Here is a 25679-nt window from a genome sequence, read left to right as displayed (position 1 = left end):
ATAGAAAACTAACCTCCATTTAGCAGCAGCTATATAAGAAAACTTCAGTTCTCATGCAAAAGAAAGAAAACCAACTAAATACCTCTGTTCTCATAAAAGAACCAACCTAAATACTCCATTCCATGCTTGCTTGCCCTGCGAGTGCAAGCTACCCAGCAGGACGTTGCATTCCCTTCCCACAAGACTTGAGACTGAGACAGAGCAAGCTAACAGGTCCCAGCTTGCAGACATTGCAGTCCAATCCCCTTCAAGTCTATGCAGTTGTAACTGCATAGACTTCTGGGATCTCTGTTGGTTGAATGGTGTTTCCCTAATCCGGACTGGTCCACTAGCAGTCCGGGTTGATTCCTATGTGTGAAGGACTTGGGAATAACACATATGTGTGGGTGAGGTTTTGGAATAGCATGTGTGGGCGGAGTTGTACAGTTTTTGGGAATCACTTTTGTCTTTCTTTGAGTTGTGCAGTTTTGGGATAATTTCATTTTATTTACAGTGGGGGGGGGCTGCAGTGCTGCAGTCCAATAGCACGAGCCGCCCCTGCCAGAGGGCAATTCATATTCAATGATTAGCCTAATGAGGACTGAGTAAAGGGAAACAATTATATCTCTATAGCTTTGTTTATAAGCTATGAATTTGAAGGACTTTCTTATGACAGTAGGCACACATTGGTCAAAAGTTCAGTCATTGTCCACATAAGTTCCCAAATTCTGAACAACTAGGTTAACTCTTAGGGGCATATTGTCAGTGTAGTAGTTTTCTGGCCTAGATGATTTTTCAGAAGATACAATAATGCATTTTTTTGGCATTTAGTTTCAGTCCATGATTTTGGCATTAGTATGATAGCTATGTCATTTGGAGATTCCATGACTGCTCCTAGCTTGTCCTTTGGTATTGACTTTTACTTCAGAAAAGTAGATGCCAAACAAGGGAGGTCTGAGCACAGAACCCAGGGAAACTCCAGGTTTGCATTTTTGTTTCAAAATTTAATTTCTGAAATGGGTTTAAGAACATGAGCACCGGAGTGAATCACAAATATGCAATAGCACTGGCACTATTGTTTGTGTATAACTTCATGTTTATTTTATTGAGTAGCTTTTGACCATTTAATCTCACTATATAATAGATTTTGACTAAAGCAGAAGCAGCATTAACTGATATCTTGAGGAAGAACGTAGAATAATCTCTTTTTAGCAACATAGCATATAATGTATTATGCAAAGCACATGACACATTTTATGTTTGAAAATCTAACAAGAAGTTTAATCGGAGAAGGTATGATTATGTGTCTGAAATTAGTAAATGCACATCTAGAAATGTATTGCATAAACATAAACAGGAAAGGGGAACAGCACACATATTTGAGTTTGCTATATTATAAACAGTAACAGGGAATGTCAGAGGAGGGGATATAACAGATAAAACAAAAGAAAAAGAATGTAAATAGATAAACATATTAAGAGTAGATAAGGAAACTTGTTCGAACAGGGTTAATAATTTGAAATCTATTTTAAAGCTGAGAAATCTAATAGATGATCGTGTGACAGAGCCATGATTAATGTAATCATATAAGACATCTCTGTGTGTTATTGGATTTTAAATGTGAAGAAGCATTACCACAGATGCTTGTATATGTCTTTTTCTAACACATTGAAGAGACTTTGTGTGTCATGTTTGAACCATTTGTTGAAATGTGTTTAACTCATAATAATCTAATTCCTATTATATCATTCTGGCATATGCCTCTACATCATTTATTCCTGTATTCTGTTGTAAAAGAACCAGTTTGTATAACCAATCATCTGCAATTTGTCTAGACCGTTATACATACACTGATGAAAGCATCATGAAATGAAACACTATAACATCTAGCACTTTCCTGCCATTATACCATGACAGCCTATGCAGTGATAAATGGCTGCCAGTGCTTTGTACTCAAATCAATGCCTTGCAAAAGTCTGTATATAAAACAAAAAAGTGTACACATTTAATTGAATGTATGATGAAAATAAAGATATATAACTTGTATTATGAACTTTACAAATATAGCAACCAGGATGAATTAATCTATTAACCAAATATTTGCATTTTAATGATTTTATTTCTAATACAAGTTATGCCACCCATAAATTTTAAGTTCAGTTTTTCCATTTTCAAGTTTTATCTGTTAACAAGTTTATTTTTTTAACTCTGTCTCCTGGTCATACGCCATTCTACTGCATTTCTAATTATCTGTGTACATGCGCACTTTTATGTGCATGTGTGTGTGTGTGTGTGTGTGTGTGTGCCTGCATGGATGATGGGATCAACAGTCTGGATGTGTGTGTGTGTGTGTGTGTGTGTGTGTGTGTGTGTGTGTGTGTGTGTGTGTGTGTGTGTGTGTGTGTTGGATCATATATGTGGGTGATCATGCATGAAGGTAAATGGATGACTGTTTCTTTGAGTATAATCAGCTGTTGGGGGACTTGTTGAAAGGTGTTTCTATGTGTGCATGTATGCATGTGTCTGCATGACAGTATTTGGAAGTGTGTCTGCGTGTGTGCGTGTGTGTGTGTGTGTGTGTGTGTGTGTGTGTGTGTGTGTGTGTGTGTGTGTGTGTGTGTGTGTGTGCATGTGTGTCTTGGAACATGTATGTGTGTATATGTGTGTATATGTGTTTTTGTATGTGTGTGTGTGTGTGTGTGTGTGTGTGTGTGTGTGTGTGTGTGTGTGTATGTACAGGTTCTGCATATGTGCACTCTGAATGCATTGCTTTATAATATGTGGGTGAAGGGCTGTTCTAAAAGTAGTTTATTTAGACAAAATTAAGGACAGGCATAACACACTGCATGTAACATCATACATGTTTTGCAAATTTAACGATTACACTCAACATGCATTTATATACTTGTATGCAAAAAATAAGCAAAACAAAACACAAAATTAATTTTTGTCATATAAAATCACGAGGCAAGTTCATTGTTAGAAATACAGTCATTAAATCCAAGTCATCCACAAGGCAATGGCAAAGACAAAATGGAGAGCAACATGGAGTTAGCTCACCAAGCACAATCTGCTGTATGGAAAATTATAGCTACCATGTACTGCAGTATCAAGCACATTCACATCTGCAAATGAGAAAGTAATGCATGGCAAGGGATGCGCTGTCAGTTTTTTTTCTTTGTTTTGTTATTATTTAAGTGCATTAGGTTAGATTAGGAAAGAATGTCACTGGTGAAAGATAGAATAGACAACCTGGAAAAAAATGTGAAACAAACAAGTCAAATAAAAATGTGATCAGTCAGTCAATACATAAACTTTAAATGACTTTCCATCATGTAATTTATGCAATTCCAGAGTATGCATACAGCTGATGTTTGTTTACCACAATGGTCATTGACTATCATGAGCAACTCCCACTTCTTCGAAGTTTGCACAACTTTTTGCTCAGTATGGACCTTGATTAGCATGTTGAAATATGATGCAAAGCTCCAGGATTCCTTCGTTGTCTATGTGACATTAAAATGACTGGCATTTTTTTTCACAGTCATGTGCTATATTAAGGTAGGGTGCTAGCCTAAGTGTAAATTTTTATAAATTGTCCTCTTATTCAGCAGTTGTATATAAGGATTTGGAAATGTTATTTCTGGATTACTGGTGGATATATATACATTTTTGATGTGGATAAAATTTTGTAGTTGTTACAATAAAGTGCACTTCAGCGATCTTGCAGATATGTAGGTAATATGCTCATTAGTATAGGGAAAATCATGTACAAACCCTGACATTGCCCAACATTTTGTACACTGTGACATGATCAGACAGTGTGCCATTTGAGTGTGAATGTTTTGTTTTCCATTTAATATCAGAACCAGAGAAATAAGTACTTGCTTTGGAGAGTGAAGTTGCCTTACCTTATCTGCTTTTTTTTTAAGGTCTTCGCATGTAGCTGTTAGGAGACGTGTTATGAGTACCACGTGCAGTTATTTGACAGTACCATGTCATGAAATGCATTTTCTTATACAGTTATACAGCACTTAGGTATGGTTTTATTTTTAGTTAAGGTAGATGGAAATGAAATGAGATTGAAGTTGTCAGGCTCCTCTGAATTTTGAACTTTGAATAGTGGATTGTTAATTAGACACCTTTCTTAAACACAGGTGGTTTAAAAATGGGAACAGCTAGCAATGTCAGGAAAGGAAACACTGTAAATAATTATCGCAGGGAGGATCTGTGTGACCTACAGCTGCTGAAGGAGCTTCTATGAGCATGGGGTTACTTTGAATTCCTACCACTGTCTCCCACTTGCAGTTTGCCATCCTCTAGTATTGTACCACTCAATACACAGCTGTGGCCTTTCTGAAAATGAACATCCTTTTAAACAATTACATCACAAGAAGCTGGTTCAATGGCATACAGGGATGAACCATGAATGTGATGCAGATGACCTAAGATTGGCATGCTATTGGAGGAGCTGGATAGTGTAAGATGGGATTGAGCAGCAAATGCTTTTTCTCTCATCCTGGAGGAAGAGAGGCATATTGGTCATCAACACTAGCAGTGCCTACAAGAAAAAGCTGTAAGCTAAGTAGTGTATAAACTGCTGATGTGAACTTGGATCTGTTAAGGATTTTTCAAGGTTAGCCTTCAAGGGGCATATGCAAGAATGTTAGTAGTGTGTAAATCTACAATTCAATACAATGTAAGGTGTAGTAGTCCCTTACATCTATAAGCATTCACTTCAGGAACTAATAGGGAGATGACAAAACTACAAGAAAAAAAAAAACTCAGTAGCTGCTTGGATGATGGCCTCCAATGATTGGCTATTGCCATGTGAGAGAACAGAGTGGAGGAAAACTGATTGTTTACAGGAAGTATATTGACATAGGAATACTGTAATCCCTAGCAGCAGATTTGCAGGCTCTACTCCCAAACTCATCTATTACATACAGTTATTTTTTTTTCTTTTTAGAGACAGTGCAACCTTGAAGTCTGCAAATTTATAGATTAGTGACGTATGACACAGTAGCTACACTGGGAAAGTACCAGGGCATAGCCTCTGACAAAAACGGTTGTTACTGGGTTTATTTCCATTATTTGCTCTGATGGTTAAAAATGGAGTGGCAAGACAGTATGGTTGGAGAATTAGGCTGAAATAAGCTGAACATGGGTATGACAACAAATTCATCAACTGCATTATATAAAACCATTTTACAAGAGATGAATATGACTCTGTGGATGATGCAAAGCATTTTATAAGGGATATAACAAGCTATTCCTGTGGGATATTGACACATAGTCTACACTGGGTCGGTTTCTTGCCAGAAGCAAAGACTGATTCTTGCCATTTTTTTACTATATTTTCCATGGTTACTGTATGCCTAGTGTCATGTCATTGAGCTGGGCAGTGTCTTGTTACACTTGATTATTTAAATACATTTGCATGAGCCTATTTTCAGCCACAGCCCAGGCACCAATGTGACAACAATGCAAATTAACATTCCTGCAGTACAGCATTAATGTTGATTTCAGCACAGATAGTCCAGAATCCATTACAATGCTTAGTGAGCTATTAGGAAAGCATTGACTTGAATATTGCTTGAAAGGTCAGAATATTTACTGCATATTCTGTATAGGCAGAGTGAAAGTGATTAACAGTATGGTTTAGCACTGATAGTGCACTGAGTGATATTTCATTGATTAGTACAATCTGGAAAGCACTGACATGAGCATTTTGCAAATAGAATACCTTCCATGAAAGCTGCCATGTTTCTTAATATGCTGTTTAGAAGAAATTTGCAGGATTTATATTTAGAAATTTTAGTAAACCCACATAACCAAGATGCAAAAAAACATGAATAAAAGTTAGATCTGCATTTTTAACTTGCATATTTATAGCGATATATTGGGTGTCATTTAGAAAGTTGAGGTGTTACTGTTGTACAAGCCTAGGAAGTGTATTGTGGAGTCAAAATGTATGGAGCATTTTGTTCAACAATTACCTCAGAGACAGGTATAGCTATATGACTGTTTCAAGTTAGTTAATTTTTTTTCCCTGAAGACTGAATAATGAGTTATTTCCCAATCTCATCTGGGTGGAAGTTCCTGTCTGGGGGAAGTACATTATATAATTTATTTAATCATATGTGAATACATTTATCAGCACCATCCATGAAGTACTCGGGAAAGTTTTGATTAAGTTTGTGACAGAAACCAAGGGCAGTAATGACTATACAGCAGGTTAATGGTGTAAGGCAAAAGTGACAAGAGAGGGTCTAGAAGTGAATAGAAGCCAATTTGCCTTTATGGGCATTCAGTGGAACACTACAAAAAAAAAATCAGATAACCTGGAACATTAGTTGTCAATCATTATTCAGATGACAAAAATTGTTCTGCACTGTTACTATGTGAACAGGATAATGAGTTGTGAAGGGACTTGTATATATTTAAAAGTCAGTAGGGCTACAGAAAAAAAGTTTTAGCTGATAACATGGAATGTTTGGTGCAATATTACTGGATGACACCATTGTTTTTGGGTAGGTGTAGGTCTAATGAACAGGGGTAGGAAGGGCTGCAAGCATTTCTAAAACTTTGTCAGGATTCCAACATTCTTTTTTTTAAGGAAAAGATGGTGGTCAAATGCAGTGCCTGCAATACTGGGGTATCATTCGCGAGCTTTGTCAGGATTCTGTCATTCTTCTTTTTAAGGAAAAGATGATGGTCAAATAATGTGCCTGGAATACTGGGGTATCATTCTAGAGCTTTGTCAGGATTCTGTCATTCTTCTTTTTAAATAAAAGATGATGGTCAAATCCTGTGCCTGGAATACTGGGGTATCATTCTAGAGCTGTGTCAGGATTCTGGCATTCTTCTTTTTAAATAAAAGATGATGGTCAAATCCTGTGCCTGGAATACTGGGGTATTATTCTAGAGCTGTGTCAGAATTCTGGCATTCTTCTTTTTAAATAAAAGATGATGGTCAAATCCTGTGCCTGGAATACTGGGGTATCATTCTAGAGCTGTGTCAGGATGCCGTCATTCTTCTTTTTTAGGAAAAGATGATGGTCAAATAATGTGCCTGGAATACTGGGGTATCATTCTAGAGCTTTGTCAGGATTCTGGCATTCTTCTTTTTAAGGAAAAGATGATGGTCAAATAATGTGCCTGGAATACTGGGGTATCTAGAGCTTTTCAGGATTCTGTCATTTTCCTTTTTAAATAAAAGATGATGGTCAAATCATGTGCCTGGAATACTGGGGTATCATTCTAGAGCTTTGTCAGGATTCTGGCATTCTTCTTTTTAAGGAAAAGATGATGGTCAAATAATGTGCCTGGAATACTGGGGTATCATTCTAGAGCTTTGTCAGGATTCTGGCATTCTTCTTTTTAAATAAAAGATGATGGTCAAATCCTGTGCCTGGAATACTGGGGTATCATTCTAGAGCTGTGTCAGGATTCCATCAGTCTTCTTTTTAAGGAAAAGATGATGGTCAAATAATGTGTCTGAAATACTGGGGTATCATTCTAGAGCTTTGTCAGGATTCTGTCATTCTTCTTTTTAAATAAAAGATGATGGTCAAATCCTGTGCCTGGAATACTGGTGTATCATTCTAGAGCTTTGTCAGGATTCTGGCATGCTTCTTTTTAAATAAAAGATGATAGTCAAATAATGTGCCTGGAATACTGGGGTATCATTCTAGAGTTTGTCAGGATTCTGTCATTCTTCTTTTTAAATAAAAGATGATGATCAAATAATGTGCCTGGAATACTGGGGTATCATTCTAGAGCTTTGTCAGGATTCTGTCATTCTTCTTTTTAAATAAAAGATGATGGTCAAATCCTGTGCCTGGAATACTGGGGTATCATTCTAGAGCTTTGTCAGGATTCTGGCATTCTTCTTTTTAAATAAAAGATGATGGTCAAATCCTGTGCCTGGAATACTGGGGTATCATTCTAGAGCTTTGTCAGGATTCTGGCATTCTTCTTTTTAAGGAAAAGATGATGGTCAAATAATGTGCCTGGAATACTGGGGTATCATTCTAGAGCATTGTCAGGATTCTGTCATTCTTCTTTTTAAATAAAAGATGATGGTCAAATCCTGTGCCTGGAATACTGAGGTATCATTCTAGAGATTTGTCAGGATTCTGGCATTCTTCTTTACAAGGAAAAGATGATGGTCAAATGCTGTGTCTGGAATACTGGGGTATCACCTCCAATTCAGGAGTGGGTTGCTTCATGATCTGCCATACCGACAGCAGTAACATACAAGATGCTTGCTAGAAATCATTTTAGAGGAAAGCAGATTCAGAATTTGGTAGGCTATATAGCCATTACATGTAGGGTGTTTTGTCCAGATAGGCCATTCTTTAGCCAATTTTCAGCAGAGGCCCAGGGAGAAATGCTCCAGACGCATGTCTTTGTAATGTGGGAGGAAACTGGAGCACCCGGAGAAAACCCACATGAACACATGGAGGACATGCAGACTTCACAGAGAAGGCACCACAGCTGAGAAGCAAACCAGAGAACCTCTAGCTATGAGGTGACAATGTTACTGCTGCACCACTGCACCATTCAGTGACATGATGTGCTCCCACTTGTAGCATAGCATTAATTCATATCTATCAAAGTGACTACATTCTTTGCACCCTTAATGAACTGACTTAGGTTCTGTGCCATGTATTTCTACTCAAAGATTTGCCATGCTGATGTTTTATGCTCATGTCAAATTAGAAGTGATCCTTTCCAAGTTAAGGAAAGGAGACAAGAGAAGGTAAATAAATTAATTTGCAAGTCATGGACCCCCACTCTTTATAAATCCTGTCTGACATTAGTCAAAACATTTCAGCATTTATCTGCAGAAAGCAGAGTTAAAAGGAAAATCTAAGCAAATAAACATGATTAATGTGACTTCAGTGAACGTGTAGAGTAATTTCTAAAATGGTGTCTAAGAAATAGAACTGACCAAGGCCGGCATGCCTTTGTCTTGAAGAAGGGGTGTCAACAAGGGGGGATGATAAATGGAATATACTTACGTTTATATCTAATAATCTGTGAAAAGCAGTTATTACAGAGTATATTATTCAAATTCCTGGATGGTTGCTAGGGAATATGCTAGACAGATACATATTATAAAATATTTACAGTGTTAGTACTGTTAATATACCAGTGTTTTGCAAAATAATGCAATGTTAAGTAGTAAATATATTGCTGAAATACAGCCAATAGAAACGTGATGGCTACATAATTTATGCACTTCTTTGGTGATTGGATAAGCCAGGAACAAGAAAGGTCAGTTAGGAAAGGGAATGTCCTGACAGAGCTGTAAAAGGTTGGCAAATCTAAGTGTTTAAGTTGGTCTTCTAAACTGCTTTTCCTCCAGTTTTTGTGATGGTAAGTAAACTGATGACTTCTTTAAACAGATGACAAAGACAGCACTGCTGCAGCTTGCAGACAAATAAAGAAGAAGATTTGTGTCATAAAGTCACAGGTGATCAAATAAATGACAGCAACAGACATCTATCAGGCACTGGAAATATGTCAGACCATAAATCAGAGTAGCACCGAGAATAAACACAGACTAAACTCAAATAGGTATTAGAGGGAAAAAGTGACAGGAAAGGCTCCAAAGAATAACACAGATAGGTAGTTAAGCAAGAAATACAGCTTTAATTTTATTTAAAACATGCTACTGCTAAGTAGTAAATTATTTAACTTGTGAAAAAATTATGTTGTGTGAATATATGAAGTAGATATAAATAATTATATGTGACCACCTAGTTCTATAAGACCGCAAATTCTTGATTAGACTAGAACTCTTCTTAACATTTTATTTTCCTGGTATGCCTTTTCTGATGCAGCAAGAGAACAACCTTGGGAATGTACTTCAGGTATGGATAATTTAAATGCACGTCACATGTTCTCCTCAGGTGTCTCAGTCACATACACTTCTCAGGTTGATATTAACAATTAGCAGGCAATAAAAGTTGAGTTCTTATTTGGTGAGAGAAATTATACAGTGTTGTTACTATGTAAAACCTATATAGAGTAAAACAGTGGTACTGTATGCCTTAGTGTATATTTTTGTATAAAAAGTCGGAATCATGTATCTAGAAAATATAATTAACAATATAACTGCTGCCTTTTGATTCTTAAGAATCTTTCAATTCTAATAAAATGGCACTAAGCCACAGCATTTTGCAATCTTCAGCTAGAGTTCAGGAGTAACTGTATTCAACAAACATGCTATTATTCACGTGATATAACATTCTGCCAAAATCATGATAAAAGCCTGTTTCTGACAAATATTGCAAAACATTAACGTAAACATCTATTTTGTCTAGCTATCTTATGCATTCTGCAGTTTTTCTTAGGTGCTGTGGGCATCATATTCACTGAAAAGTACATTCTGAATATTTTTGACATCATCATGCAACATGGCTTGTGGATAGTCAGTCATGTTTCTTGAAATTAACAAAACTTACTATGTGGAAAAGGTTGTTTTTTGAAAATAATCAAATCACTAAAGAGCATTTTGACTTCATGCAGCATGACATTACAAATAAATTCACAGGAAAAGAGTTGATGTTTCACTTTATCATTGCTGCCAATATTTAAGAAAAACATTCTTTGTAGCCATGTGTTAGGAAGTTTGCATTTTTTTCCTTTCCTAATACTTAGTATTTAAATTGTCATCCTTATATTTCATCTATAGATAAGTTCCTTTCTAGTGGCTTTTAAAATTAATTATATAATACATGGATGGGTAAGATAGCATTTAATTCTAGTGTGAAATATATGAAAATATTTTTTCTCAAAATTTTTTTTATTTTTCACATGAATTTGAATGAATTCCATAGTATTTATACATTACATCTTAAATAACTATGTACACTATTTACATTAGCCTGACACTATAACAGATCATAATGTATACAGTTACTTTATAAGTATGTCTAATCCATTATCAGAGTGTCTGATCAATTACTGTATAGTGTCAGTCAACAATAAGACTTTTCCTCAAGGGTTGTTGATAAATGGCTTTGGATAAATTCTTAGTTCTTTAATTTAAATTTCCAACAATGCTGTGGTCTTCAGTAGACTGTAGAAGTCTTCCAAAGTTGGTATTGTGTTTGTATTCCATTGTCTTGTTATTGCAAGAAGAACCCATACTAGATACATGTTTGACCTATTCAAATGAGGACCTTTGTTCACATTTAATAATACAGGAGCTTTCGTTAAATAAAATGATTCATTAAATAAAGCTTGTAGAAAGTTATTAATACTATTCCAAAATGGCTTAATTTTAACACATTCAAAGAAAATGTGGTTCTAATCTGCCTTGTGTACTTGCTCACATCTCCAACATATTCCTTTTATGGAAGAACTAATTTTACTGATTCTGTCTGGGGTTAAGAATGCTGTGTGCAAACATTTCCAATTAAAAACTTTCCAGTATTGTGGAAAGGATGTATAATTAATCGATAATAAGATATTTGTTTTAATATCTTCAGTTAACTGTATTAAGTGTTCTTTTGTTATATATTTCCAATATGAAGTTTTGGGTGTTGTTTTATAGTTTATCAATATTTTGCAAAATTTTGAAATACTGTTTCCCATGTCAAAGTCCTTATATATTATTTCATATATGTATTTCATAAGAAGAATTATTAATTATTCTATTTAAATCTTGCAAATATGACAGAATACTCTATAAAGTTAGCCAGTCATGTTGTGAAATTTTGTATGTTGTTTTTATTAGTTGCATATCTTAAACTTTTAGTTCTTTGGTACATTGGAGCCAACAAACAAATGATTTCTGTTCCCAGGAATTAATAATTTTTCTATATATTTTATGTGGAAAATTCGTTGTGACTATAAATTGTGTTAAATGATCAAACCAGATTTTTTAATCTATATTTGCATTAATAATTTTCCTAAATCAGTCAATGTAATAATTAATAATACAAGTTTTAGTGGGTTTAGTTATGTTATATTGCATACTAATACATATGTGCCATGGCAAATAGTTTTTATCAATTTGAAATTTATTTTGTAAATCAAATTCATTTATTGATATTACAGTTAGTAATTCTCTCCAATTTCCTGAGTAATTTGGACTTATACAATCTGAGATTTTTTAGATATTGATGCTTTTATATATATTTCTATATTAGGAAAGTTTAATTCTCCCTGTTTCCATGGTCTGATATGATGTATTAAAGCTATTCTGTTTCCTTTGGGAAACCATAAAAAATGTATTAGGCATGAATTTATTTCTTTAAGTATATCCCTTTCTGGCAACAGTTGTATTGCCAATGCTATATATATAGGATCTTGGACAGTAAAACCATTTTTATTAACTGTAGTCTATCTTCAAATGTTAATATTATTTTGTTACATTTATTTTCTACAGAGATTTTAATTGTATTGATGATATTATTGTAGTTTTTAAGACTAATTCATTGTTATCCTTGCATAACTCAATTCCTAGATATTTTAAGGTAGATTCTTATTTCCTTATTATGTGATCCCCCTTAGTCTGCAGTTCTTTTTTTTATTTAAAAATAAAAATTTAGATTTAGATTTATTGAAATGGAGTCCTGAAGTCATGTGAAATGTGTCAATTAATATATCTAATTCTTCTAATGTCTCTTTTGTATTAATGTTAGTAATATGTCATAAGCAAATAGTATTACTTTAGAATTGTATTGTACATAAACATCTATTCCTTTGATTTTTATATTGTTATGAATTGAATTTGTCAATATTTCAATAGCCAGAGCAAATAGAATCGGTGACATGGGACATCCTTGTTTAGTGCCTTTTGTTATATGTATAGATTCAGAAGTAAAACGACCTAACTTGACATACGCTAAATTGTTTGTATATATATTCTTTAGGAGATGAACAAAGGATGCAGGAAATTCAAATAGCATTGGGATTTTGAATAAATAGTCCCAATTTAGGGAATCAAAGGCTTTCTCTATATCTAAGCCAATTATGAGTGTTTATTTTATTTAGTAACATAATCTATAAGAGAAATTATCCTTTTAATATTGTCATGTGTGTGTCTATGATATATGAATCCAGTTTGATCATTACTTATTGTTTTGGATAGTGGTATTTTCATTCTGTTAGTTTATATTGTCATAAATATCTTATAGTCATTTAATAATGATATAGGTCTATATGAGTTACAGAGGTTTGGGGATTTGTTTTCCTTTAGGATTGGTGTGATTAAGGATACCTCCAAGAGGGTGGTATTAAAGCTTGTGACTGAATTTCTAATAGAGTTTTATGGAAGAGGGATAGTATCTTTGAAGGAAAAAGTATCTATTTCCATAATTATGCCATCTATACCTGGAGCTTTATTATTTTTACCCTCTTTTATTGTATCTGTAATTTCTTTTTAGGATATGGGTGCTTGCAGATCTAGTTTTAATTTTTTTGTTTTTTTATATTATAACATTTTTCAACTAGATTATTAGATCGGTATGGATATTTTCTTTTTGGGAATGTTCCATATAGTGATTTCTGTAGGCATCAAGAATGTCACCTATATCCTGGACATTTTTCCCTTTCTTTTCATGGAAGTTAGCTTTTAACTATATTTTGATTCTTGTGGATAAATTATGTAGATATTTGGGAGAAGAGGCCAAGGTATTAATTTTTAGTTTTTCTAAAGCTAAACTAGTTTTATGTGTTAGAATTTTGTTGTATTTATTGATTAATACTTCTACTTTCTTTTTCAGCTCCAAATGATTTTGATTTTTTTTCTGCTTTTAGTGACAAAAGTTTTGATTGTAGAGCTAATAATTCAGAATCCCGTTCTCTGATTTTTTTTATACCAAGTTAGGGTTTTACCATATCTGTAAGCTTTATTGAAATCTTAGCTAAAGTAAATTGGGAACCCCTCAAATCCCTGCCACTTAACAAGGCTGTTGAGTTTTTTTAACTCAACATTCCTAGACATCCTAAATAGGCAAGCACCCACCCACCAAAAATGAATAAAACATAACCATTCAAGCTGGCTCTCAAAATCCACCAAAGAAACCATGTCCACAAGGGATAAAATCTAGAAATCATGGCAGTAAAACAAAGACCTTACAACTCTAATGCAATGCAAACATCTTCGTAACCACAACTTCCTAAAATTGAATTACTATATGGAGAATATTTGAAATAGGAATAAGCAATATTTATATTATTTTGAACAGATATAGTATTATTGTAGATTAGACAGAATTCTAACTCAATATAAATGTTTACCTATTGTATAAACAATTAATATTTACATGAAAGATATATGACAAGCAATTCAATCATAATAAAGTATGATGTATCATATATAAAACCTCAGTAAAAGATTAGTAAAATGAAAAAAAGTCTTCCACCACAATGAATTTAAGTAATCACTTTGTTTGTTGCTAACTTACTTAAAGCATCAAGTTTGTTTTATGTGAACATTGATGAAAGTTAGTGCATTTAAATTATCAGTGCATTCCTCTTCCCCCATTTCCTACACATAAGGATTTTTATATCTGTCATTTCTTATTATAAAATGAGTGGAATTATAGGTTAAAAACAACAAATTCACTTATTGTGATTAATAATTAAAAATTCCCTTTCCATATTCATAAATTGCCATTTTATGGCATATACTGAACGTTTTTAGATTTAAATGGCAACATTCTATTTTGTATAATCAGCAAAGATTAACTTGAGTGATTATTGTCAATTTAATACTACTTGTTCAGAATGTGATTGTTACATTCTGTGACATTCCTAGTTCAGGCTTCTATTTTTTCCCTTGCACAACTTTATCAGATTGATGTCATGTATAAAACGTAGTTACCTTAGTAACAGCTTAAGTATTATGTATGGTCAAGACCACAGTTCAAGCTAAAGCAATTATATGACTTGTTATGTACATTTACTTATATGAGAAAATCATCATGCTTCCACTTGATGTTCAATATAGTGTATGTCATTTATGACAAGTTAAACCAGTAGTGTTGATATACACAAGCCTATGTTATTAAATCCTGGCTTTAACATCTAAATTCAGCAGACTGCGTCATCTTATATGATGGTTATACATTTTATGTCTAGATTTACTAAAATCATACATTACATAACTATTGTGTGTATGTGTGGATTTTTTTTTGGCTGTTAATTAGTTATTTGAGAGACCACAAGCTGTAATGCTTATTCTTATTATTAGCTCCTTCCAAGCATGTTTATACAGTCCATAGACTTTAAATTATGAGACCCTTCTAGTTTCTTATTTGTTAGAAGTATATTTCCATCCTTACATACACACATAATAGTACTTCAAGCGCAGACAACAATGCCCATCTAGTTTTGCCAGAATATCATTCACTAGTTCATGTGGTGTGTTTCCAGGCTGTTCTTAAAATATCCAAACCAATATTCATCCTGTTCCATTTTACCAGCCTGTTCCTTGTAGTGGCCTCTCTGCCATTGAACCACTCAACACACCTTCCATTCCCACAGATATTTCCACAAAGAAAATCTGATGACTCTCTGGCACTTCCTGGCAACATCAACATGCCTAGAATCAGCTATCCCCATATGCCCAACACTTACGAGCAAGCTCACCTCCCAGACCACTGCAAAGGATACTGCACATTATCAAGTGCTCTTAGTCGTTCACAATAACTTATACTTCTACTCTTATGAACCAAAATAAATTTTAAATATAAAATTGCGCTTATTATTATTATTTTTTTTATCAAGAATCAACTTAATAAGCTAAATGAAGTGTTGGGAGACCATCAATATGTGCACATGTGGTTTAAAACATCTCTTGCATTCTATATATATATATTTTTAAACCAAAACCTTCATTGCCGAGAGTCATCTCGGAGGCTCCTCAGAGCTGTTAAGCATTATTGTCACTCTGTCTCCATTATATAGTAAGCTGGGAGCATCTTTTTCTGTTAGTGTGTCTGTGTACTTCATACCAGAGGCTCGCAATGCACCTGAAGCTTCACTTCACTGCACTGCAACTTCAAGCATAAATTCCCTCCCTTTCAGTGAGGCAGCAGCCAGGAAAAGAATGAAGAGCAACCAGATAAAAAAAAAAAACTTCCCAACAAGCCGCCACAACAAGAGATAACACATTCTACCAGCCTTCCCACCTGTCACTTAGCAGATGTATAAACGAACTATTCTCTTCCAAAATATCCCAAATCACAGTTTTATCCATCCCCTTCCCCTGGATCCAGGCTAAAACACCAAATGTCTCTTCCTAATACACAAGCATCAGTAAACCTCGATCATAAGCTACAACACACAACTTCCCGGAAACGAAAATGGCAACTTACAACAGCTGCATCCACACACACCATGTCAGGCTTAATCTAACAGCACTCGAAGCTATAATACCTGCCATAATTGATATTAACTATGTTTAGACAGAATAATAATGACATTAGTACTAGCTGCCAGACAAAGCTGCTTCCACGCACACCATATCAGGATTGATCAAACAGCGCTCGTAGCTATAATACCTGCCATAATTGATATTAACTATATTTAAACAGAATAATAATGACATTTGTACTAAGAGATTGCTACTATTATTTAACCAGGATATACATGACATTTCTAAATCATACTTTAACTGAAGAAGGCATTAGTCTCCATGACAGCATTTTTTATTTCAAAACACTATACTGTTACTGCTATCATATACGATGCTAATTTGTTACATTTGAGTCTGAACTCTGATGAATGGTACCTTTTTGAATTAGTTAATTAATTACTTAAATTACTATAAGTAAAATCATGAAAAATGAGCAAGGTAATGTATTCATGGAGTTCAAGTGGGGAAACAGAAACTTTTATGTTTGTGTTATATGTTGCTTTGTTTGGCTTATATATAATGTAAATAGTAACCCACCTTGACCTACTTTTGTTTGTGAAGAATTATTGGACTCTTTGAACATTCTGAATAAATCATTACTGTTTCTCAGTTGTTTAAGAAACCCTACTTTTTTAAATAAAAACAGATGACAAGTGGTATACCATATCAGTTGATACTTTGAGAGATGTAGTTGTAAGAGTTATTTTTTGGGACAGCTATCTTGGGATCAGTTTTTTGTTTCTTCTTTCTAGCATCAGTCCAAGGACTTGTTTCTTTTATTCTTTTAAGAGGAGGGGCCATCCATTCCATTTCTTCTGGGATAGACACTATGCTGTTGTTTTTGATGAATATAGTAGCTTCTTCTAAGTCATTAAAGGTTTTCATCTCATTGGCAAAAATAATTTTTATCTTGGCTGGAAAGGCCAGCTGTGCTTTAATGTTGTTTTGTTTCAACAGTTTTATTATTGGCCAGACTTGTTGCCTTTGTTCTATTATTCTGGAAGAATAATGATTGCCAAACCATATCAGGCTTTGATTGTATTTTAAAGGTGATTTTCTCCAAGCAGATTTTAATATTAGTTTTTTGTCCAGAAATGAAAGTAATTTTATAACTATGGATGTAGGTGGAGTATTTGATGAGTTAGAAGTAGGTTTCCTCAGTGCTCTAAGTGTCCTTTCAATTACAAATGAAAGTCCCTCTTTTAAGTCTAAAAATGCAGGAATCCAGGATAACAATGGGATAATGTCTTCACCTTCAGTGTTTTCAGCCAGACCAAAGATCCTTATGTTGTTTCTCCTTTCCCTGTTTTCTAAGTCATCTGTTTTGTTAAGCAGCCATGTATTATGTTTAAGCAGAAATTGTTTTTGGAATTCTTCCCCTTTGAGTCTCCCTTCAATGTCATTTAGAGAAGTCTCTATATTTGTTATTTTTGTATGGTGTTGCTGTAATAGTTCCTTAATAGGGTTACCACCTGTCCCGCTTTGCGAGGGGCAGTCCCTCTTTGTGCAGTTGTGTCCTGCAAAAAAATTGAAAAAATGGCAAATGTCCTGAGATTTTAGGTCAAAAATATTTCCTATATTTTCTTTAATAGTTGCATAAAACAGTTATTTTGTATCTGAAACACCTAAATATTATAATAAACAGAATAAGCAACTCAAATGCTACGAGAATAAGTTTTTATTCTGGCAAAAAAAGTGAATTTCTGTCCTTTGTATAGGCCGTAGGTATGTTTTGCTCTGCAAAATCTGATGTTTCTACAAAAAATGTCCCACTTTGGGCATTTGAAAAGGTGGCAACCCTATTCCTTAAGAGTACCAGTCTGTTTTTGAGAATTGAGGTTTTCTAAGTCATTTTTAAAGCCATCCATCTTCAAAGATAGTTCCTGTAAGGTAGATGTCATCAATTGCAGTTCTTTTTTTAAAGCAGCATCTGGTTGAGAATTCTTTGAGTTCTTCATATTCAGTGAGTCAATATATCTGCAAGTTACTGGACAGAAAAAAATTTGTATATCTTTACCAAAATTGATATTTATGTAGTTTATCTATAGATTTATGACATTTTAAACTTGAGAATGATAAAATTTTCCTATATTATTATACTAGTTTTTGGAGCTCTCAGAAATCACTGCTGTCAGTTGGCCATCTAGGCTCCGCCTTCTATATGAAAATATTTTGAGTGTTAAGGAGCATAGAGCTGCCAAATGCTATATAATCTGATAGCTAAATAACACAGATGACTTGGTCATGTAGGTCTAATCCTACAATCTTTTATCTGACAATACATTATAGGTATCTGTAACATTTAATATCTGTATGCCCCGGCTGTACACAAAAACAATTCCTCCTCTATATAAATTATAATTTCACAGAGACAGTGCATATAATATAATGGCAGTTGAGATGTAAAAGGGCAAGTTGTATTTTAGATGGTGCCAAACAAAGAATTACAACACACCTGATAACATCATCTATTTGATATTTAAATGCGCACTGTTTTCATTTTGATGTAAAATTTCGTTTGCCATATTCTAAGCTATAACAGTTTTGTTGTTGTTAGTGGTGGTGGGTGTCTAATAGTTAATAAAAGAACCTCATACAATGATAGGGCAAATAAACATAAGGAATAATAGTTTACAAACTAAGAACTGGATGAGGTATACCATTTCAATTACATCTTGCTGGAAATCAAGCAAACAAAAACAAATAAAGAGGCAAATGATCATATTTATCCATAAAGACAAAAATTACCACTTTCCCAGTGGCAGAGCAACTCCAAAGTAAATTACATGACTGAGGCCGATTTGGTATCTCAACCTGAATGTGGCTTGAGGTGTGTGTTGGGAGAAGTGAATTACCTCCAAACATGAAACACTTGTTTAGGAGACAACTTTGCCTGTTTCACCTAATTTAGCAATGTAGATAAGAAATGAGCAAAATAAAACTCCTGCCATGCTGCATAGCTGTATGGGATTGTGGAAAGATTGAAGTAGAACAAGTACTTTTGATAAAACTGTGCTTCAGTCATATGATTAAATACACACTTAAAGTTTTACTTGACAAATAAATTAGCTTTAAACTTGTATATCAAGTATGAAAAGAATAATCAGAAATGTGAGCTATTAATGACAAAAGTATTTATTTTAAAAAGTGTTCTCCATTTCTTTATATGATCTAGAGATATTCATTAAGAGAGATTAATGCATGCACAAATTTGAAGATCTCCCATGTGTTTTATTGCAATGCGTGCTATATGGGAAAGAAATAAGTTTATTTACATATCTCTTTGGTGTTAGTTTTAATGCTGCATTGTTACCAGTTATGGAGAGATCACTGTTTTTCCATCTAAAGAAGCGCAATCTATTAATAGAGTCACTACCACATTTAAAACCCATGTAGAAACTGAAATGGGAAACTATGATTTTATTATACATATTTGAAGATTAATTTTATTATCATTTCAAATTGATGTTTATGTTATGAAATATGAGTGCAGTTATAAACATATTTAGTACTTATTTATTTCTGACCTTCTAAAAGCATATTCTTACATGATCAAATAAAAAATAATAATTTCTAGTGGGATACTGCTTCATCACATTCTCTTACTTAAAAATGCACCTTTGTATTTCCCTCTTTGAGCAGAAAAAAAAATAATTGCTTATAGCTCTTATGCTTCACCAGTCAAACCAAACTATGAGAAACAATAAAGTGTGTGTAAGAAAAACAACAGCAATATTGGGTGATTTAAATGTATTCCTTATTGTGTAAAGTGTTTTACAATGTTGCAGTCTTGCTTTATCTGGCACAGTAAGTACAGAAACAGTCTGTACACACCCAGTACTTTAATTCATTACACATACTAAATGGAAAATGATCCCTGATGTGAGGTAATTATATATTTTATGTCTGCAATTTAATGATACTTAGTACCAATAATTGTATTAAGCAATACTGCAGTTATAAAGTACCTCTAAATGTGAACTGTTTGTTCAAGTTTACTGATTTTGATGTTCTAGTTGAAGAATGCTGCACACAAGAGTCTAAAATTGATTCAAGTGTTTTAATATCTCTGATTAATTATGCATGGTGCTTAAAGTTTTTATTTGACAAAAAAAAAGCATATTATTGACCATGTAATTATTATTGCATGACAAAAACCTTATGTTTATATCTCAGTTTTTTTTTATAGGTATTAAATATAATATAAACATTAACATGCCCCATATACTGTAGGCATTCAAGTAAAATCTATTTACTCTCTGCACTTGGCATAATAGTTTTAGTGAAGTATTATTCTGATAACCTTATATGATTACAGTATGCACTGCATGCCTTTGGTAGTTTATGGCATCATTCAACCATGTACCATGTATTGTAACAATAAACATCAGGAAATACTAATCTATTATTTATATTGTTAACTTCTTTAAACATGCAAAGACCTCCTTTATGTAAAAAGTAATGCACACACACACACACACACACACACACACACACACACACACACACACACATATATATTCAATCAATTTAAATATTATGTATAGTAAAGAAGCACATGCAAACAATGCAATTGAGAAATAGACACTTGTAGACAATAGCTGTGGCATATTTGAAACATTTTCCATGCTCATTTAACCAGCTCTGTATGATAAGGATTCCACTGAAAATGATGGAGCAGAATAAGCCTTCAAAAAAGTTTAAATATTCAAAAATAATTAGACTTACCAAGCTGCACCTCCATAACAGTCAATTTACTTTCCAGTGGGTATAAGAGCTTTGGAGGCTTGTCTGTCATTGGAGCTGAAATAAAGAATGCACACAGTCATTATACCATTATAAAATAGCAGCTTTTGCTAAATATTTTAATTTCCACTTTACATTCCCAGTCCATTGTTGGATAATCATATTATAAAGTGTAAGAAAATGCCATTCATTTTCTCAAAACCAACAAATTAATATCACTGACTTTTAACTTTCTTGAGGAGAGTGAAGTAAATATGTTTCTTATTAAGATAAGCAAAATATGGATAGGTAAGGGATGACAGCTACAGGATGCTTTCCATAAATTATAGTGTTCATTATGAACAGTGAGACACCAGGGGAAAGCAGAAGAAACATGGGAAATTTCATTTTTGATTCATTTTACCAAAAACCTGCACTCTGTTATAAAAACATAACTCCACAGAACTCAGCTTACTATATTTCAGCTGAAACAAAATCATTTGTGCATTGTATGATTATAAATTAAACATCCTCTTTAGGTGTAGCATGTCCAACAGCTCTGGGTTTGACATAGCCTTATATGTTAGGCAGAGATCACCTCAGAGTAGGCGATATGCTATGGAGTAAAGCTGGAGTTTTTTGAGGTGGTCAGTGTAGGGCATTTGTTTGAGGCCAGTAATCCTCTTTGTGAGGTACTTCTGTGGCCTTTCCAGCTGCTGCAGATGCCTTGTGACATTCCAAAAGGGGTGTTGTACTCTATAATGGGTCTAATGAGTGTTGAGTAGAGGGGAACAATGACCTCTTTTTTCCTGGATGAGATCCCTTTTATGATGAGGTGTGCCACGTAGAAGGCCTTCCTGACTACTGTGCCAATGTGACTATCAAAGGAGAGACTACTGTCCACCTGGGTCCCAAGGTCTCTTATCACACATTCAGTATTAAGTAGATTGCTGCCCATGTGGTAGTTCATGGGTAAAGAGTTTTACCAAAGGGGATGACACTGCACCTTTTGGCACTGAGCTTGAGGCCATGGCTCTGACACCAGGCATCTGCCTCAATGAGGTCCTTCTGTAGGATGTCCACATCATTTGGGGATTTGACTATGGCTCCTAGTTTGCAGTCATCTGTGAACTTCATTAGCCAGAGGCCTTCTGTGTCAGCCTGTACTTCAGAGAATTAGATACCAAACAGGAGAGGTCCCAGGACTGAACCCTGTAGTACTCCACTTGTCACTGGTTTGAGGTCAGATTTGGAGTCTGCAACTTTTACAGTGTGGGTTCTGTCAGTGAGCCAGTTGGCAACCCATCTTGTGACATAGGGATTTATACCTAGTTTAGTGAGTTTAGCTATAATTCCAGAATGGGGGATGGTATTGAAAGCCTTGGCGAGGTCAAGATAGGCTGTGTGAACCACCTTACCCTCATCTACGGCTTTGGTGACTGCCTTAAAGAAGTCAATCAGATTCAGAAGGCATGATCTGCTTTTCACCAACCAGAACTTGGTGGGATCCAGAGTTTGGAGGTTTCCAGTGTCTTTGTTTATGAGTTCCATGATGATAAGTTCCATGGCCTTCAGACCAGGCTCATCAGGCTAATAGGGCGATAGTTCCCAGGATCAGTGGTGGCTCCCCTTTTGTGGAGTGGGATAACTGTTGCTGTGCACCATTCAGTGGGCACAAAGCCTGATGCGAGGCTATTATTGAACATGGTGCTTAGGTGGGGAGCCAGTTCATTCTGAAGTTCGTGTAAAACGCAGCCTGGGATGTTTTTCGGTCCCATGGATGCTCTGTTTTTGGCTTTAGAGAGTGCAGCTTATGTTATTCATTATGTACCTTATTTTTTTCTGCTTTACCTCATGTGCTGCATGTTATTTCAGTGTGTGCATGTAGTCATGTCAAGCATGGCAATAAAACAAAAAATGACCACATGGGATTCACAACTGAAACTAGTCGCAATATTGAAGAGTGAGGCACATCAAGAAATATTTGCACAACACTCTTTGGAGAAGTCTACCTTTTCAGTGCAGTTGTTGCTATAAAGTATAAGTCCACGTTAAGCTTAATTAGATTTTACTTCCATGTACACAAAGGAATAGTGCAGTTTTATGAAAAGTGCTTCTTAAAATGCAAAAGTGATATCAAATGAAGCTGAGTCACCTTTGTTTGCCTGGACTACTTAACCTTACATTTTAAGTAACAAGTACCACAAAGAACTTTATATGTGGCAGGTGAAACCAGGTCTACGGATCCTAATAAATTTCTATCTGTGTCAATTGAAATTAAGCTAGAACAACAGCTGAACAGAATGCTTGGTTAACTACTATTGTCTGAGGTCTGGTTAAAACATACCAACACTTGAAAATGCAAAGAAAACCACATTAACCTGGAGGAAAAGTAATGGTAGCTTTTGTTGCAACAGCTTTGTCAGTATCATCTGTAAGCTCCTGATTGCTCAAAGCAATGAAAGACAACAGTGTAATTTTTTTGTTTCATTATCAACCAAGTTAAGTACTTTAATTCTGTGTTGCAAATTATACTTTTACATTGCAAATAAAGTTAAATATATTTATAGGCATTACATGGAAAGCACCACAGTATCTTGTAACAAAATAGTTACCATTTTATTAAAATATCAAGGTATACTGACTTTTTTTTCTGAAAATTAACTATGTCAGAATGGAAAATGCATATTGCAGTCAAGATCACTACCTACTGTTTCATGTCTCACAACATGTATGACAGCAGTTATCTCAACTGAATAATCCTATATATAAAATGTACATATTCCCACAGAACACACAGTATGCAGGGACTTCTTACTTGTAAAGCAATGTAAGTAGTTCTTGTGCCTTTCATTATCCCAAACAAAAAGTATCTAGATCTGGAAATACAACAATCAGCTGTACTGTGCTGTGCTCATTATGATATTTTCCTTTCATTTGGTGAATACTGTCTTTCTCTGGTAAATCCATACAAGTGTGGCTTTGTGAAATGTAAATATATTAACCGAGTTAATAAACAACATACTTGTATTGTGACATTACAGCCATTTTTAAAATAAGTCAAAATTACTTAACTGACTGCTAAGTCTGGCTCTGATTTTGTTTTGAGGGACTACCCCCAGGATTCAGGAAGCTCTGCACGGCATGCAGGAATAGTGCAGGAGCTGCTGGAGGCAATATGGCTGCCATGCGATCCAGGAATAAGCGCCCGGGACATGCACGAGCACACCTGCATTATTCCTGCACAGATACAGCGCCTGTATGCAAATTACCCCATTTGCAGGTAAAAATCATGCAAATGAGGTGAATTTGCGATCCAGGAAGCTAGCAGCCAGCCGTGCAGGACTAGTGTAGTCTGCAGAAATGTAATCAGTTAGTAACTGAGTACATTTCTGCAAACTACAGAATGGAGCCATGACAGCTCCAAAGAAAGGGTGTATATAATGTGGAAAGCATGCCATTGGCCACTGGCATGGAAAACAGTGGCAAAATAAAAAAAAATAACTTTTATTTTTTTAGCCGATTTTGGCTGTTTAAGCATAGGGCAGCGGCACGCAAATGGGATCAGGCCAAAAATATAAAAATAAGTTGAAATAAGCATTCTATCCAAAATCACAATTTTGCCAATATAGTCAATGGTAGGCAGAAGACAACAAAACCAGTGAATAGTGGTTGCTAAGGGGGAAGGCTTAAGTGTGGGACTTGTAACTATGCATTAACAGGCAATTCTATGCAAATGAGGGGAATGATACTGAATCACAGATTTCCCCTCATGGCTAGCCTGCACCCAACAGTGTAGGGGAAAAAAAGCATGGTGCAAGCCTAAGAGTTAGCTGACATCATAGAGGGGTGTGTCAGACATACTGTAAACTTACTGGAGCCCTGTGGCTCGGGTTTGCCCTTAGCTTAGCAGAGCTAAGCAAGGGGGTGTGTCTGAAGCTGCCTAGCACTCTCTACATTGCCTAAACTGATGTGCGTGCTGCGCACCATGTGTTAAAGAAAAAAAAAAAAGTAAACCAGGAAATAGCAGCTCCATGCACATCTGAGCACTGTGTCTGCGTGGCGCACCTCTGGGCTTAAACAGGAAGGCAATGGGAAGGGAAAACAGCAGTAGAAAGGTAATCAAGGTGAGCTAGCATAGCTAGCAGGTGAAATGCATCAGAATCAGTCAATTACACAGGCAGCAGCCCATCCCAGCACACCACTATAAACTATGCAAACACATTTCCCTCTGTTTTTTTCTCACAAACTCTACACCACTGGTGTACACAAGTGGGGAAATTTTACCAAACAAAAGCAACAAAATGATAGGGCTGCAGCAGCTATCATAAATCAACATGTGGAAGAGGCTGAGGGTAGTGAGGATGAGAATGCTGATGACCAACCCACAGTGAGGAGAAGGGGAAGAGTGCACAGACCCAGGGTAACCTACCAGGGGCTACATGAGCTGGATATAGTGGAGCGCTATAGGGTGGACAGGGACTTCCTACAACAAATTGTTGAGCTGTGCTGGCCACACCTCACACACTGAACCAACAGAGGGGAACCCATCCCAGTGGGTACTAAGGTATGTGTAGGCCTAAGCATA

The 25679-nt window shown here is 35.1% G+C and overlaps 1 protein-coding gene across 1 annotated transcript in view; it reads right to left on the bottom strand.

The window, feature by feature from the left end:
* Positions 1-25679, bottom strand: part of IL1RAPL1 (interleukin 1 receptor accessory protein like 1) — a 4037132-nt gene that overhangs the window by 1263290 nt on the left and 2748163 nt on the right. Inside the window, exon 6 of the mRNA XM_044072379.1 lies at positions 21095-21169. Coding sequence (XP_043928314.1) covers positions 21095-21169 — 75 coding nt within the window. The remainder of the gene's footprint in view (positions 1-21094; positions 21170-25679) is intronic.

The sequence above is a fragment of the Protopterus annectens genome, chromosome 5.part0 (genome assembly GCF_019279795.1).
Source record: "Protopterus annectens isolate FY-2018-M chromosome 5.part0, PAN1.0, whole genome shotgun sequence".
Lineage (NCBI taxonomy): Eukaryota > Metazoa > Chordata > Ceratodontiformes > Protopteridae > Protopterus > Protopterus annectens.
The sequence above is the reverse complement of the archived record's forward strand: the minus strand, read 5'-3'. Positions and strand labels throughout refer to the sequence as shown.